This window comes from Epinephelus lanceolatus, chromosome 24 (genome assembly GCF_041903045.1).
Source record: "Epinephelus lanceolatus isolate andai-2023 chromosome 24, ASM4190304v1, whole genome shotgun sequence".
Lineage (NCBI taxonomy): Eukaryota > Metazoa > Chordata > Actinopteri > Perciformes > Serranidae > Epinephelus > Epinephelus lanceolatus.
The window spans coordinates 20,887,353-20,905,735 of NC_135757.1; the positions used below are offsets into that span (position 1 = coordinate 20,887,353).

The window sequence follows — 18,383 nt, forward strand, 5'->3', positions numbered from 1 at the left end:
AAACTGCGGCCGCCTTGCTCTCGCAATTTTATCATCCTCCACTTTTGTAATACGTCAGAGCAAGCCGGGATGAAGTTGGACACAAAACTAAGCGGCATGCATTGTGCGCCGATTGCTGGTGATCGAATCTGCGCAGGCCTGGCTCATCTCGAGGAGCCTAATGCTAACAGCCCTGTGTGCATATGTAAGCATCCTAAAAGCAACAGCACAAAGAGCTTCCACTTGCAGTGACTGTACATAATCACTTTATTCACATTATTTGCTGTATCTGTTTCTATTGCACTTAGTCACATTAACCCTTTGTTGATACTCCAACTTTTCCACCTTCTCCAAGGGTTAAAAATTTTGTAATATTTTAAGATTTGTTTTTAATTTTTGGTGTTTCCTCTTAGGTTTTCTTTAAGCACATGGTGATATTGCGCATAAGAAGAGGTGGATTGAAACACACTTAGTGTCATTGCTGCTGTTGAATTTTACAATAAAATATAGTAAATGAATATAGTTATTCATTTATTTATTCATATATGTCCTATTTGATTATCAAGATTTTTATTTATTCACTTATTCTTTTATGTATGCATGTATGTATCTGTATATTTATTTCAGAATTTATTTTCTTTATTTACATATTCATTTATTCCTGTATTTATTTATACATTCATTTATATTTTTAAAGTATATTACATGGATTTATTTGTGCATTTATTTATTCCATCGTATTTCTTTTTATATATTGATTTGTTTATTCCTGTATTTATTCAAACATTTATTTATTTTTTTTAATCCCTGTATTTATTTCTACAGTTATTCATTTATTCCTGTATTTATTCATATATTTATTGATTAATTCATCTATTCCTGTATTTACTTATCCATTTATTTATTTATGCATTTATGTATTTATTTATTTCTCTATTTGTTTTTACTTTTATTCATTGATACTTAAGTCATGTTTTGTCCTCCACAGATCAGAAAGGTCTAGCAAAGTAACACTACACTACCAAGACAACATGATAATAATGAGGACACTTTCATGTTTGTACAGCCCCATATGTAATGGATAAGGCACTGGCCTCCTAAGCCAGGGATTGTGGGTTTGAATCCCATCTGGGGTGATACACAATCATTTAGTGCATCAAATCTAAAGTAATAGCAGTACAGTAATAGTAGTTACAGGTTGTTGCTGCCATGTGCTGGGCAGTTTTTTTTATCTAATCTGCCCTTATCATCAAAAGTAAGTGTGTCTGTGTTATGATGAAAATTAATAGGTATTTGTGATGCATGAAGGCCAGTGTTTCTTAAAAATGAAACAACAAGAGTGCACTCATTCTGATTACAACAATTTTAAACCAGATACTTGCTGTCGAATTTCTTCCATGTGATCAAGGTTGTTTTTGAAGCGTTCCTTCACCAGACTGGCCTCGAAACCAAGGCTCTGGAACGAGAAATAGAAACTAAGATGCAGTGTAATGTCAGCAGGAGAGGAGGTTTAAAATACAGTCTGAAGTATAGGAGATTATAACCTGAATGATCTTGATAATATCTCGAGGTCCGATCACTTCTGGGTCAAACTGGATTTGGGCTTTTTTGGTTGCCAGGGCGACAGAGGCCCCTTGGATCCCTTTGGTTGAGGTGAGCTTGGACTCGATGTTGTGGACACATGATGCGCATGTCATGCCTGTTATCTACCAGGGAGAAATGGTGGAAAGACATGACTTTTTTGTGGTGTTTTGGGACGAAAATGTGTATCATCTATTGTAAATCTATTATATTCCTTTCAGCTGACTCACAGTAAGGTCCAGTTTCCCATGTGTTACCGCATTTTCCTCTATCAGCTTGGCACCAAATCCTAAGTCTTCTATCAGCTGAGTTACAGCAGCAGCATTTATGACCTCTGAATCATATTTCACCTCCGCCTTCCCAGCCATCAGTGACACCAACACGGTGATGATTCCTATAAGTCACAGTAAAATAGCGTCATTACATTTCTAAACTAAAACAAATATTATACAACAACACCTGAGCTTGATTCACCCTTGTGTTTGAGCAGGTTCCTCTCAATGTTGGCCACACAGGAGGCACAGGTCATTCCCATTACGCAAATGAAGCATTTCTGTACTTTAATCTCGCTGGCCAAGGTTGCCTGTGATCCAGTGCCATTGCTGACTCCCGACTTATTGGGAAATTGCAAGTCAGAAAGGTCAGAAAGTCCAGAGTTAACAGGCCTGGACTTAACATGACCCTGGAGGGTCTCTGATGCAGGTTCTGTAGAGGAGGAGGAACAAAGTCAGTGGCAGTATGATACTTAGATGTACAGCTTAGTGCATCAGTATCCTTAAATATATTAACAAACTGCAGGATATACAGTACAGGCCAAAAGTTTGGACACACCTTCTCATTCAATGCTTTTTCTTTATTTTCATGACTATTTACATTGTAGATTCTCACTGAAGGCATCAAAACTATGAATGAACACATGTGGAGTTATGTACTTAACAAAAAAAGGTGAAATAACTGAAAACATGTTTTATATTCTAGTTTCTTCAAAATAGCCACCCTTTGCTCTGATTACTGCTTTGCACACTCTTGGCATTCTCTCCATGAGCTTCAAGAGGTAGTCACCTGAAATGGTTTCCACTTCACAGGTGTGCCTTATCAGGGTTAATTAGTGGAATTTCTTGCTTTATCAATGGGGTTGGGACCATCAGTTGTGTTGTGCAGAAGTCAGGTTAATACACAGCTGACAGCCCTATTGGACAACTGTTAAAATTCATATTATGGCAAGAACCAATCAGCTAACTAAAGAAAAACGAGTGGCCATCATTACTTTAAGAAATGAAGGTCAGTCAGTCCGGAAAATTGCAAAAACTTTAAATGTGTCCCCAAGTGGAGTCGCAAAAACCATCAAGCGCTACAACAAAACTGGCACACATGAGGACCGACCCAGGAAAGGAAGACCAAGAGTCACCTCTGCTTCTGAGGATAAGTTCATCCGAGTCACCAGCCTCAGAAATCGCAAGTTAACAGCAGCTCAGATCAGAGACCAGATGAATGCCACACAGAGTTCTAGCAGCAGACCCATCTCTAGAACAACTGTTAAGAGGAGACTGCGCCAATCAGGCCTTCATGGTCAAATAGCTGCTAGGAAACCACTGCTAAGGAGAGGCAACAAGCAGAAGAGATTTGTTTGGGCCAAGAAACACAAGGAATGGACATTAGACCAGTGGAAATCTGTGCTTTGGTCTGATGAGTCCAAATTTGAGATCTTTGGTTCCAACCGCCGTGTCTTTGTGAGACGCAGAAAAGGTGAACGGATGGATTCCACATGCCTGGTTCCCACTGTGAAGCATGGAGGAGGAGGTGTGATGGTGTGGGGGTGTTTAGCTGGTGACACTGTTGGGGATTTATTCAAAATTGAAGGCACACTGAACCAGCATGGCTACCACAGCATCCTGCAGCGACATGCCATCCCATCCGGTATGCGTTTAGTTGGACGATCATTTATTTTTCAACAGGACAATGACCCCAAACACACCTCCAGGCTGTGTAAGGGCTATTTGACCAAGAAGGAGAGTGATGGAGTGCTGCGGCAGATGACCTGGCCTCCACAGTCACCGGACCTGAACCCAATCAAGATGGTTTGGGGTGAGCTGGACCGCAGAGTGAAGGCAAAGGGGCCAACAAGTGCTAAACACCTCTGGGAACTCCTTCAAGACTGTTGGAAAACCATTTCAGGTGACTACCTCTTGAAGCTCATGGAGAGAATGCCAAGAGTGTGCAAAGCAGTAATCAGAGCAAAGGGTGGCTATTTTGAAGAAACTAGAATATAAAACATGTTTTCAGTTATTTCACCTTTTTTTGTTAAGTACATAACTCCACGTGTTCATTCATAGTTTTGATGCCTTCAGTGAGAATCTACAATGTAAATAGTCATGAAAATAAAGAAAACGCATTGAATGAGAAGGTGTGTCCAAACTTTTGGCCTGTACTGTATGCTGCAGTTGCTAACCTGTTTCAGTGGTGAAAAGTAACAATAACACAAGTACTGTACTTAAAGGAATACTTTACCCACCAAAATGATTATTTGTATATAAATTACTCACCCTGTGCTATGCTGAAATCATGAAGAAAATATTGTTTTTCTGGCATCTGTTTACAAACTCTCACACAACTCCAATACAATCCACATCTCATTTATCCAGGTGTACACTCACTACTCAATACATTCTCACTCCCAACTTATCAAACACTGACGCTTGGTAAGTGGCCCTACACGTCCAACTATGACACTCTAGGTACCCCTCCAGTAGGGCTGCCCTCTAATAGTGGACCAAATGTTAGTCAACCAACCAGAAAGTTCATTAGTTGGCAAGATTTCATTGGTCGCTTAGTCGCAGAAAAGAGAAAAAAAAATCGTGAAACTCTATTAGGAGCTGCACCTTGTCAAAATAAATCAAAACCTATATGACTGGACCATGTGGGAATTTAATTTGAAAGTAGTCAGACAGGAGTCACATTACAAACCAATCACAGCCGACAGATATCTTTCCCTTCCTCTGTAAATATTCAGTCTGATAAACACGAAAAAAGTTGATCATGTTAGTGCAGGGCTACATGGTAGTGTAAGGCTACAGCTTTACATCTGCCCCACAGACGATGGGCCTACACACTTATAAACAGCGCCTGGAAGAAGATCAGCTCTGCACTCAGGGTTTCAGGTAAATAGGCTTTACGATGCTTGTTAAGGTTGCTTAGCAGCCTCAGATGCAACCTGCTGCCGCGCTCTTGAAAGTTGGCACAGAAGAGGCACAAGAGTAGCGCCCAGCGCCCGACCTCACATTTTCCAGGCGGTTAAAAACATGGCATGTGTATGGCCCCTAATTTACAGGGCTGGTACCTGTGGTTATTACACACGCTAGTTGATAACATGTCGGGCAGGAAATCCAAAGTGTGGGATCATTTTGAGAAGGCGAAGGACGAACCCAAGGTGATATGTAAACTCATCTTCATTGGTCAACTACTAACATGACATATCATCTGAAACATGGAAGCAGCTACATGCCCATTAGCCACTTAGCACAGTCATTACTGCTTTGCCAACAGTGTTGTTAACAGGCGGCTCGCTCAGTGTGTGACGTGCACTTGTAGATAAAATATAGGCCTATATTAATGAAGGTTCATTAGTACGGTTTTGTATTTCTCTGTAATGTAGCACAGTGTTAACAATGTTACTGATACTATTCTTTCTCACACCTTGAACTCAAAACGTTGTGTTGCCCCGCCCATAATATATAATTTAATAATCAAATTAATATTGTAAACATGTGGGCGACTAATCAACTAACAACTGGTCGATGAGGAATATTCTAAGTCGGGGGCAGCCCTACCCTCCAGCATCAGTTTTGGACTCTCAGGGATGGCATGTCAATGTCAACTCATTACATGCATCATTTCTTCTAATTGTAAATGTACTGTTGATGTTTAATAGGCATACAATCTCTTAAAAAAATAAATAATTATAATGTCATTGGGCATATGTCACTGGTGTAATATGCCATACATACATAAGAATACTAGGTTGTTATTAAAATAGGTTGGTTGACTTTTGGTTTCACATGGAAAACAAACAGCTATCACCCGGATGACAGCCCAGAGTTTGTTTTACCCAGACGTCAGCAACTTTTACTAGCAAATGAGCCATATTTGACCAAACATAGTTAAAGGAGCAATAAGCGAAATTCATCATTTCTAGATTGAAGGAATTAAAAATTTGCTATGTGAAGAACTAGAGGTGTAATTTCATCTGGAGTATAGCATGACCTCACACAACCTCTCTCTGTGTTGATCTCCAGCCCCTTGTTTACAAGCCGGTCCGGCTGCGCGTTCATGTACATTCATGTGAACCCCCCCCCCCCCCCCCCCTCGGAGCCCTTGGCCCTCCCTCCCTATAAAAGGCTACAGCCAGTGAGCAATGGCAGCGCGTATTTTCGAAGTGAAATGGCAGAGTCGAATGTCTGTTTTAATTAGTGTTACAGTAACATTAGGCACATGTCGCTATGTCGATTCAATTAAATTTAATGTTACAATCGTAGCATGGGTGAATGTCCAGAGCTTGAGTTATTAGCGGCTCGGTCCCAGCAATGGGTCAGGCGTTATGGTTGTGTTAGGTGAGTAGCCCGGCAGCCCAACTAACATTTGCAAGCATTGTAAAATGTAGCCCGGCGGGCAGCCTGGCGGCTGTGTTTAGCTATTCCCCTGCCTACTTCAATGATGATGGTACCTGTAATAAATGTAATATATTTGCTGAGATGGAGGCGAGGCTCAGTGACTAGAAGAACTGGTAGAAGCGCTCCATAGCTGTAAGTTACTCCAGTAGCCGTAGTAGCTCTAGTGCTAACACCAGGAGCTAACGCTAACGTCCTTACTCTGCGTGAGCCGGAGCCATGAGCCGCGGGCTCACGGGCTCACGGAGAAGAGTAGGACCTTTAGCGTGGCAGCCGACTAGTGCTAATGCTAACAGGAAAGCAGGGAAATAGCTAAACACAGCAGAGACTGAGAGTGAGTGAAAGACATTGCTAACTGCTAAACTAAGCCAAACTAAGTTGGCTGTTTAGGTTTTATTTCCTCGCCCCTGTGGCGAGTGAATCTGCCTGCAGTGAAAGCGGGGGCTAACCGGTGCTTCCTCCTCAGGCTCCACTTCACTCAGCTGCCAGCACAGCCAGTTAGCCTCCGCTAGCTTCCCAGCTAATGTTAGCTCCGGCGAGGTGAGTGGGGTGGGGGGTGGAGAGCAGAGGTAGAGGGAGGTGTGGCTCATGACACACTTTGTTTTGGTCTACAGGCAGTGCACAACAGCAAACCTAGCGGTGAAACAATTTCGCTTTTTGCCCCTTTAAAAAAAATTCGCCTGGAGCCACAAAACATATTTGAGCCTCCTGGTTTTACTGCGTATTAAGTCTAAATCAGACTTTCAACATTAAAATAGGTCTAAATCAGCATTCAAAAGTATGTTTTACCACAAGATGGCTCCTCTGCAGTGGGCAATTCAGCTGACAAAATGTTACAACTTTTTTTTTAAATTCAGTGCATAGGCTACACATTTTACAGTTGGGGAAGGTATGAATTCCTTTAGATCTACAATTATGATAAAAAAAAAGTTTAATAAATAACCGTTATTTCATTCATTCATCTTCTAACCGCTTCATCCTCTTGACGGTCGCGGGGGGCTGGAGCCTATCCCAGCTGACATCGGGCGAGAGGCAGGGTACACCCTGGACAGGTCGCCAGACTATCGCAGGGCTGACACATAGAGACAAACAACCATTCACGCTCACATTCACACCTATGGACAATTTAGAGTTATAAATTAACCTCAATCTGCATGTCTTTGGACTGTGGGAGGAAGCTGGAGTGCCCGAGGAGAACCCACGCTGATACGGGGAGAACATGCAAACTCCGCACAGAAGGGCTCCCACACCCGGGATCGATCCAGCAACCCTCTTGCTGTGAGGCCACCACACCACCGTGCCGCCCATAACTGTTATTTGTTTTGTGATTTTTTTTCTTTTATTGTAAAACCCACAGGAAGCCACTGTAGAGGGGCTAAAGAGCTGCATATGGCTCCAGAGCCGCAAGTTGTCTACCCCAGGTTTAACCCATCCACCTCTACACCTGCTTGGCTGATGTGGATTGTCTCACTCTTTATACTAAAATAGTTCCGCCGAATGTCAAAAAATGCCCCTGCCTGGTGCGTCTCATACTGCTTCTAAGAGGTGACTCATTTGCTCTAATGGCCATTGACTAGGCATCGGCATTTGATGAGTTGGGAGTGAGACCAGGTTTCAGTACTTCCCAAACAGACAGCCCTTTCTGATGTGAAAAGTTAAACATATCAGTGTTGCCCTCAAAGCCAGACCCCATTGACAAAAACTGTAATTTTACGTCACTGAACACAGGAGCTGCTGATCCACCGCTACCTTTATTAGTTGCTTTGTTTGTGTTATTGTGTGACTTTGGTGAATCCAAATTAACTCTTTAAAAACCCCAAAGTCACACAATAACACAAACAAACTAACTGATCGAGGCAGTAGTAGACCAGCAGCTTCTGAGTTCAGTGGGGTAAAATTGGTGTTTTTGTCAGTGGATCTGGCTTTGAAGAGAGCATAGATAAGTGTCTATCTGTTTGGGAAGTACTGAGCATATGACTGGAAAAATGAGACTTTGATTATACCGCACGGGTTGTGTGAGAGTCAGTAAACAGATGTTTTGATACAGTTTTGCTGTTGTCAAAAAAACATGGACCCCTGTTACTCCAATTCATCAAGAATTTTCTATGTTTTTGGATTCTTCATTCATAGTGGAAGCATTTGAGAAAAAAATGTTTACTTCAAGAATTCAACATAACACAAGGTGAGTACACAAACGTTCATATTGGGTGTGAAGTTTTCCTTTAAGTACTAGGGGGGATACTGTGCGTTATACTCCACTACAATTATTCAAAAGTTGTAGTTACCTTCCAGAGTCAAATGTTACATTAAAAACCATATAAACAGCTTATAAAGTACAATGTATTGTCAAGACCAAACCCAACCATGTTTGCCTGTGACCTCTTACATTAGTCAGTGTGCAGTTTGGGCCCTTATCAAGTTTCATATGTCTATGAGTGTTTAGCAGTTTCACCAAAGAGAATGCAGAGTGAGTACTTTTACTTCTACCTCAAAGCACTATGCAAAAAGCAAAGTACAGCCTGACAGAGCTGCGAGCATGGTTGTAGACTTGTTGACCTTAATTGAGTGCACACTCTTTTGCCCTGCTTCATTCCTTTTATTTATTCAACTAAATTTTTAAGTACAAAGTAGTACAAGCCAGCAGTGGCACAAAAAGCTGCTTTAAAGCCAAAAACAACCCAGCTACCAAAAATAAAGCCTGACCTTGACAGTTACAAATGAAAGAATCTGCTCATACTCAGCCCAAGTTAATTCCACGTCTTGGCAAGCTGTTTTCATCATTAAGTCCAACAAGAAAGGCCCAGCTGGCCTAAGAGCCCTCAACACTGAACTGGAGAGCAACTTGTCTGGTTTCCACGGTAACTGGTGGCAACTGAGTTGAGGTGAACGTGAGGTGTACTGAAAAGAATTTAATCAGAGTCTGTTTGCTCATAACGTACAGGTGCTACCACTGGTTTTCTTTGTACAGATACTAGGTAGGTTAGGTTAGGTTAAGTTCTTTGAGATTATATGACGAGGTTCTCCTGAATGCATCTTACTGTATTATGCAAAAGACTCCATGGGTGGAATGGAATATGTAGCTTGAATGACAACAACACAAGTCATTCGAGGGCATCTGCTTTTCTTCTTTAAGCAAAAAAGAACACTTCAGTGCTCCTTTTAGGAAAGATAAACGAGCTGGGGAGCTGAGGTATAACTTGGGGATATGGGTTTTATTATGACTGGATGATAAAAGGGTCACAAATTCACAAACTATTTGTGTTTACTTGTATTTTCCTTACACTTCATGTCCTTTTTATTACATGCTGCAATCTTCTTACCTTACTAACAAATGTGTCTGCACTCCTCTTTCTATTTATTGCAATACAGTTCCATCCTGAAACTAAGATAATTCTCTCATGGCTGTGGCTTCATTTTCAAAGGGAAACTTAAGTATTTTTCAACCTGTTCCTTATTTACTCATGTGTTTATGTCCAAGTGACTGATGGGAACAACAATTTTTGAAATTGATCCATTACTGAGCAAGACCAGTGCAGCTGGCAGCTGCAAAACAGGTTGCAATTTAACCACCTTGAGCATGTTCGCACCGTCAATTTACATTCACTAAAAGTGTTTGTTTTTACCGCTGACAGGCTCAGAATGTTATTCTAAGTGTCTGACAACATTATGTAAAGGATCCCTACAGATATCGATCTTTTTTTTTTAAAGAGTAAGATCCTTTCTTATTAATCCAGAAACAGACGTGAAATTGCAATCGCCAAACCCGCAAGACTCCATTTTATTAATATGAAACACTATTTATTCAAAAGTCACAAAATCATCAATCACAAAGTCATCTTGGTTCGTCTTTCCAATGTTACAACAATCACCAGCTCCCGTTTGTTTTCACCCTTAATTCACGTAGTTAGATGTGGAAATATGCTAAAATTACTGTATATAAATACTTATATTGATAGTCCAATATGTAAAAAATTATGTGTTTGTCCCTGGCTTCAATTATTCAGTTTTCACAGACTGGACTCTTAAGCGTTTCAAATACATAGGTGGTCTATACCTTGATGGGCACTTCATGTTGTTTGAGCAGTTGCAGAGAGCATGTAATATCCTATCCTCCATTTTTTTCAGGTACTTGCAAATCCGTGATTTCATTGGGGAAAATGTGACCAATTTGAAAAAATATGTTCCTATGACTCTCTTAAGAGTATCAATAACTTTAATCCTTGTAGTAAGGGAGCACTTTCCCACTTTTATTGCATTATACAAAGGCACACTGATGTCAACACAAATGCACTTGAGCAGAACTGTGAGAGTGAACTGGGTGGGGATCTAGGCAATGAGAATGGAAGGAGAGTCTTAGTAGCATGCATAAATGTTCAGTTAACTCTAAACACAGTCTGATACAATTTAAAACAGTACATCAGTTATCCTACTCCAATGACAGATTGTATAAGATTTTCCCTGATGTTTCCCCCCTCTTTAGTAGGTGTAAAGAGGCAGCTAGGACATTAACACATTCTCTTTGATCATGCTGGAAAGAGAAGAGTTTACTTATTGAAAGAATATATTTGAATGTTTCTCTAATGCCTTTCAGAAGACGTGGGAACCTAACCCACCAGTTGTTGTCCTAGGTGCCACGAGTGTGTTACCCTTGGCAGACAAGTATGACACTGAGGTTGTTTCATTTGCTGTGGTTGTGGCAAGGAAACTTATTTTACTTATGCGGAAGTCTGACTGTGCACCAACATATGCCAAGTGGATAAAAGAGCTGATGAATGTTTTGAAAGGATGCTATTTTTCACAATTTTGTGACACTTTATATAGGCTACTAAATGATTCATCCACTGATAAAGAAAATAGTTAGATTATTTAATGATAAAAATAATCCTTGGTTTACACCCTGATCTGAGCATCCCATTATTCTATTCATATTCATTATTCATCCCATTATAGAGGTTCCTAAGGACACACATTGTCATGTTTTCAAAATAAAACCTCTGCACTTACACTGCTACTACAATAATTCCTTATGTTTTATCTTGACAAATACCATATTTAGTTTTAAATTAAGCAAAAATCTCTGCCTACCTTCAAGTGATGCGTCAAAGCCCATGTCCTCGATAGCTGCCCTGACCTGCTCCTGCTCCGTCAGACTGGGGTCAAAGGTTATTATTCCCTTTTCCTCCTTCAGTGACACTACTATGGACTGCACTCCTGTCATCTGAGAGATCCTCCCTTCTATGGACTGCACACAAGAGTTGCAAGTCATCCCTACAATCCAAACGGTCACAGTGAAGCTCAATATGTCCCTCTGCCAGTAGCTTATATCACATTCAGATGGATCATCGGTTAATAAAGTAGCACCAAAACCCATGTCCTCTATGCTGTCTCTCAGCTCCTGTTGTGTTACTACAAGAGGTTTATATATAATAAGTGCTACAGCATCTTGAAGGGACACTTGAATATGTGAAACCCCAGGTAGAGGACCAATGTGCCCCTCAATGGACTGCACACAGGACTGGCAGTGCATACCATCCACCCTGATCTGCACCGCCGACTCTACATTGAATCCCACTCTCTGGAGCTCCAGGGCAATCTCTTTGGCTGTGATAACTGAGGTATGATAGTCCACTTTGGCCATGCTGCTGGGAAAAGACAAGCTGCCAGCAAGAACTCCATTCAGACTGCAGATTCTGCTCTCGATGGCTTTGGCCTGGTGCTCGGAGGTGAGTCCCAGGAGTTTAAAAGTTGTTCTGGAGGCAGTTTTGGGTGGAGGGTAGAGCTCACTCTGACTCCCATACTCGTAAGCCAAGTTGTCAAAGCCTTGTTTCTCGATGTCAGGGCCATTCTCCTGAGAAGATGAGAGAAAATTCAACACTTTTACTCTTATAATCTTCAGGACTGTATAAAAAAATTGTGACTCATATGTGCCCTGTTGTATCTCAAAATAGTATAATGGTAGTGACTTCCTGCTAGCTCCACAAGAAATTTATTGTGCAGCTAGCAGGACGCCAGCATGTTTTCTACTGGCTGCATTTGCTCAGGACCACAGACCTCAAACACTTTCATTTCCTGTTTCATCAAAGCAAGCATGCCAACCGTGCTTTCTTTTTCTCCTTTTATCCCCAGGTAAAGACATACAGGTGGAAATGATTTAAGCCAACCATCATTTGACTACTCGACAAGCCCCTCTTGGTATCACATATATGTCTGCTGATACACCTGCTGTCTCCCCATCTATACTTGCGCTGTTTTGCAACGTCCACTTACAAATGAGATGTCTAGAAATGATCAAATAGTATAACCAAAACACAACTGTTAAGTCATTTTTCAAAACCAAAACCAGATTATAAGACAAATTAAGAACACGTCTATGAGCCTGTTTACACCTGGCATTAACATGCGTCTCCACATGTCTCGAGTGACCACCTGTGAGGTCACTTCCCTGCTCTATATGCAAATGAACAAGTGAATCATTTCTGTTTGCAAAGGCAAAATGTGTTGTTGTTTTTAACCGGCATGAGGTGTGTCATGTTATGCACACATTTACAGCCATTAGTATTCAAAATGAGTAAATCTTAATTTTATTGTAGAGCTGGGTGCAGCGCATGAATTTGCTCAGCCCCTCCTTGTCCCGCCCTCTCTCTCCCAGTTTATTATGAGACAAGCACATACCACCAGCCCTTCTCCTCCTCTGTCCTAGGAGACGACTGCTGCAGGAACGTTCAGTTATGCCCAGCACGGATGATCCCACAATGATAGGAAAGCGTTTGGATCTTTGATACTCTGTACAGTTTCTCCTCACAGCAAACCAATATTCTCCCAAACTGTAGGGGGCAGTGTATCGAAAACTCAGGTCTACAGCATGGTTTTCCACCTGTCTGTGTCCGTGTCCATGTCTGATGGTGTGATGTCACTTTGGCTGTGGGAAGTCTCATGACCACAGGGTGCGTCCCAAGTCTCTTAAATTACTGCTAGTGCTACTGCTAGCTGACTTTGCTAGCTGTTTAGCCCCTCCCACCTAGGAAAAAATGTGAGGAGCTAGCGCTAGGAGCGATGAGCGAGCATTGTCGGTTTAAGAGACATGAGATGGCCTTAGTCTGAAGCGTCACGTGAAGCAACGTCCATTCCTGATGACGGCGGCACAGCTGGATCTGTTGCATAACGGAGCCAGTGTTTAGCGTACATCCCAAGTCCCATTATACATTATATTCGCTGATCAAAGCCGTAACCCCCCCCCCACCACCACCATCATGACTTTGGTCACACACTTTTGCATGTATTACCATTGTTATTGAGACATTTGCCGAAGTTTGTCACAATTACAGAACGGTCTGTAGCCTGTAAATGACCTAAATTACGATGTTTGTTCAGTTTATTAATGCTTTCTTGTGACCTATGTTGATTTTGTCTCATTTTGTGAAATTATAAAATGGGTGCTTTTATTTTGAAGGTGCATTTATTTTGAAGGCAGAATGCGGTAGGAAGTAAAAGACGTGCACGACGGTAGATGTTTACAAGTGCTTCTTCCAGACGAACGAAAATGCCATGCTTTTGTTAATTAGCACCTGGTTGAAAAGGGCACAAGGTTTGTCGGTTTATATGTCATTTGCGTGCAACATTGAGTCACATTATAATGCCTTTTCTTAGAAGTTTTTTTTTTTTTTTTTTTTTTTTTTTTCAGAGTTTGTACTGAGTAACTGTTGGGGCTGTATGTGTAGGCTAGCTTAATTGGTATATTAGCCGCGACACAAAGAAATTTTGTTGTCATTGCTATTCCTTGGTTGAATTAAGCCTGCTACTAAGAGGAAATTTGTGTTTAAGTTTAAGATTAGTCTTGCAATAACTGCAGTAAATTTGAACATGGGAGAAAGCTCTTGAAACTGCAGTTTATGTGTAATTTGCACATTTTTGTATGATTTATGCTGTATTATTGCAGCACAGAGTGTGAATAAATATTTCAGGTTAGATATGCTTGCCTACATCATAGCACTCTATTGGAGATTGTCACTAATTGCTAAAAACAGTTAAAAAGGGTCATTTAATAGTTTTACTTGAATAGCAAAGTCAATTCATTTTCAGATTTAAGCTTTAAATTACAGTAAATGTATTTGAACTGTGGTTAAATATTATTGAATATTGTAAGGTTCAAAGGGATGGAAGAAAAGTAATATTTTTGTCGTTTTTTGTTTTCTTCCTAGCTCTTACGGTGTGTTCACAGCAATGTTTGGAGCTACAAGTATCATAAATAAAGATCTTGTGAACCATCAGTTGGAGAGTAAGACCATCATTCAACCGGGGATGCTACACTGCCACTGTCACTGTGATGAGCATCATTATCATTATTATTATCATCATCATTATTATCACTATTATTAAATCCACTCGCCATCATTCAACAAGTTAGCTGCTGAGTGAGTAAGACATCAGACCTGTCAGTCTGCCTCAATCAATCAATTTTATTTATAAAGCCCAATATCACAAATCACAATTTGCCTCACAGGGCTTTACAGCATACGACATCCCTCTGTCCTTATGACCCTCACAGCTGATCAGGAAAAACTCCCCAAAAAAACCCTTTAATGAGGAAAAAACGGTAGAAACCTCAGGAAGAGCAACTGAGGAGGGATCCCTCTTCCAGGACGCACAGACGTGCAATAGATGTCGTACAGAACAGATCGACATGATAAATTAACAGTAATCCGTATGACACAATGAGACAGAGAGAGAGACAGAGAGAGACAGAGAGAGAGACAGTGACAGAGAGAGGTGCAGGACAGACGGTAATGACAGTTGCTTACAACAACATGAAAGTAATAATATTAATTATTATTAATATTAATAGGCTAATTTATATTACCTACAAGCTATTAAACATTATTCCACTCACATGACATGCAGGACAATTACTGATGGGCAAATGTGTTTGTTTTCGTGTGTGGTGTTATATCAACACGTGTGGTTCTGGACATGAGCAGCTGCACATTTAACAGCCACACATCACCGACAGTCCGCTGAACAACACAACGGGTTGTGAATGAAATAAACTTAATTACAACATGACAGTCTTGCAGGAAATATCATTAACGTTACTCTTTGTAGTCACGTAGGCATGTGAATTACAGCGTGTCATTGCAAAGAAGGCATGTAACGGGTACACTTGAGCTGTTTCTCCGCCATCTTGTTCAAATGAGCCAGATGTAGGGGGCGGGTATTTATACGTCATGGCCTCAAGCTGAAAAAGACTTCCTGTTAGGAACCTCTCGACCATCCTAGCTCGTAGCTGCTTAAAGCTTGCTGCTAGCTCCTAGCGCTAGCTCCTCGCTGCACAAATAAGAGACTTGGGACGGCCTAGAAGATGGCGGACCTCGAACGACTTCCGGTTCAAGCGAGGAGCTAGCAGTAGCACTATAAAAATAAGAGACTTGGGACGCACCCACAGAGTGTATAAAAAAGATGGGGCAACCTGACAGCTCCCCAAAAGTGAAGTCAAAACTTAAGCTGCCCCCTGGTGGCTGGCTGCAGATTAGGTCATAAACCCTGCTCCCTCCATGTTAGCAGATGGGATATGGACCAATATAAAAACTCAAAGTAAACATGATATAAATTTTTCCCAAAGATGGTTTGTCATGTTTTAGGTAGTTCTTATCACACTGATGTGTGTTCAGGTGTTAATTTTTTTCTGATAAGTTTGGTTTTAATTAGTTATTTGATGCTATCAGAAGGAGGTTTGACATCATGACTGATAGCTGTGTGGACCAGTAAGAATTCTGGTGATCAGTGGTGCTGCTCGCCATTGGTTGGACGGGTGAATGTGCGAGAACTTGATACCGCAGAGACTGCTCCTGTGCATACTCTGGCTCCAAATGAAGTCATTTGATGGCAACAGGTGTATCCAAAATATTTTGGCTTTATTTCTGTACTGTGAGAGGAAGTGGAGACGTGTCATCTATGCACATGACCACTGCAAATGCATCAAGCATATACCAGGCAGGAGTATGAGCTTCATGCCAGAGACAGCTGGTTAGAGTCCCCTCATACACACACAGTGACTGGGCTAAGTGTTAGCATCACATGGGTAATGTTATGGTTATGAAGAAGTTGAGATGTTTTGGTGTCTGTGAGATTTTTGGGACCATTTCACAGCTGCTGCTGTGTTAGCCTATGCTATCAAGGCAGGTGTTGAACTGACTGCTCATCAGGAAGAGAGCAGCTCTGGGGACAGTCCTTCAGAGCTGTGTCTAACCTGTGTATTGGCAGCAACAGAAAGTTTGACTAGCATAAGCAAGATGTCAGCTGAGTAGGTGGTCCTTTAAGGTGGTCCAGGACACGTAAGCATAGACACTGCTGAAAGAATGTGGCCATATGGGGCACAAATCACCTCTGAATCTCGATATAGTGAGGATGCATTCACTTATGCATTGAGAGCTGTCCACTTATGATCCACTCACCCATGTTGATATTTGGTGTAAACAGAGCCTATGAGCTTCAGATGTTATCATATAAATGGATAAAACAAAAGTTTGGTATACCAAGAGTTTATTCTCCCTGTGAATCAACATAGCAAAGTCACTTTTCATCCATACTGGCTAAACTGGTTTAAGTATCTAAGTATGTTACATACTGAAGATCACCACAGTTTTAACTGAGGAAGGAGGGGGCTGGATTAAGTGGTAATTTCAGTGTAAATAGTTTAAATACCACTTGACACATTCACTCCCATAATAGGTTATCATCTAATATAGGGCTATTCCTTTGACCTCAGCAGAAAAAAGTCCAGGATATTGGCAGTTTGGGGCCAAAAAACCACATGACTGGCCCTTCACATAAGCCTCCCAACATGACTCTGCTTAAAGTCGGTCGCCAGACTCGCCACTGGCACCTCACAGAACTAAAACAAGAAGTCAATCCCATGTAAAGAGCTGCACTCCAAACAGTGAAGCATGTCGTTTGTAACATAGTAAAACCCTCCATGCATGTTATAATAGCATCTTTCAACAAATTGATTTGCTTAGCAGAGAATGGTTTCAATCCACACAGGACACAAACCTGTAATCCCTGGCTTAGAAAGCCAGTGTGTTATCCTTTAGGCCAGTGGGACTACACTGGCTCCCATCTAACATGGCAAATATAGCCTGTCTCTGCGGTTTGCATGCCCACACCAAAAGTGAACTCTTTCAGTGTTTCTCCCCTATAGCTGTGAATGCTGCCAGGCCTCCTCTCCTGTGTGCTTTACTGGAGGAAAAAGTGCTGGGGCCCACTCTCCTTTAAAAAGCCAAATCAATATGTCCTCTGTGCAGCCTGCTGCCCTCTATGCATTACATCACCAATAAGCTTTCACAAGGGGCAGAAACCATCCTATCCTTTCACACATATAATTGGTATGAAGAGGACGGCTTTCATATTTGGTTTCAGCCCTCACCTCCATTACCATTTCTCTGGGCGCCATGGGCTGACAGGGAAATCTCAACCCAATTGCCAGAAAAAATGTTGGCATTGTACATTTCTAGACATGCAACATTTACATGTAATAATATAGCAAATACTTAGCAACTTTACATTTCAACAACTTTGTGGTAAACATGGTTATGTTTAGGGACAAAAACCACTTGATTATGTTCAGGATAAGATCATGTTTTGCCTTAAAACACACAGTTTTGGGAGCACAATCTCAGTTGGAAAAGCAGCAATGTCTTGGTAGAAAACAAACACTTTTCATGCCCCTATCCCTGCTGGAAAAACAACTTTAAAGACCTAATAACCCACATTTTAAAGATACGTAAAAAAAAATGCATGTGTTTGGGAAGTACTGAGCATACGACTGGATATATGAGACTTGGATTATACCGCATGAGTTGTGTGAGGGTTTGTAAACTGATGTTTTGATAGTTTTGCTATTAAACATGGACCCCTATGACTTCAACTGATCAAGAATATTCTCAGTTTTTGGATTCTTCATTCACCTTGGAGGCTTGAGAAAAAAAACAAAGTTTACGACACAAATTCAACATAACACAGGGTGAGTAACTGACATACAGATGGTCTTTTGGGGGTGACGTTTTCCTTTTAGTTAATGCTTCACTACACAGGGAGTTGGGATTTCAAAAAAATACAATAAAATCTAGAAGAGGTTGGTAGCAATTTACTTCCACTACATACAGT

At 41.1% G+C, this 18,383-nt stretch overlaps 1 protein-coding gene across 2 annotated transcripts in view; it reads right to left on the minus strand.

Moving 5' to 3' along the window:
- The window catches only part of atp7b (ATPase copper transporting beta), a 51,931-nt gene that overhangs the window by 22,966 nt on the left and 10,582 nt on the right, over nt 1-18,383 (minus strand). For both annotated transcript variants that reach the window (XM_033616066.2, XM_078165575.1), the window contains exons 2-6: nt 11,310-12,072; nt 2,035-2,265; nt 1,791-1,954; nt 1,524-1,685; nt 1,362-1,435 (exon numbers count right to left, since the gene is read on the minus strand). In XM_033616066.2, coding sequence (XP_033471957.2) covers nt 1,362-1,435; nt 1,524-1,685; nt 1,791-1,954; nt 2,035-2,265; nt 11,310-12,072 — 1,394 coding nt within the window. The remainder of the gene's footprint in view (nt 1-1,361; nt 1,436-1,523; nt 1,686-1,790; nt 1,955-2,034; nt 2,266-11,309; nt 12,073-18,383) is intronic.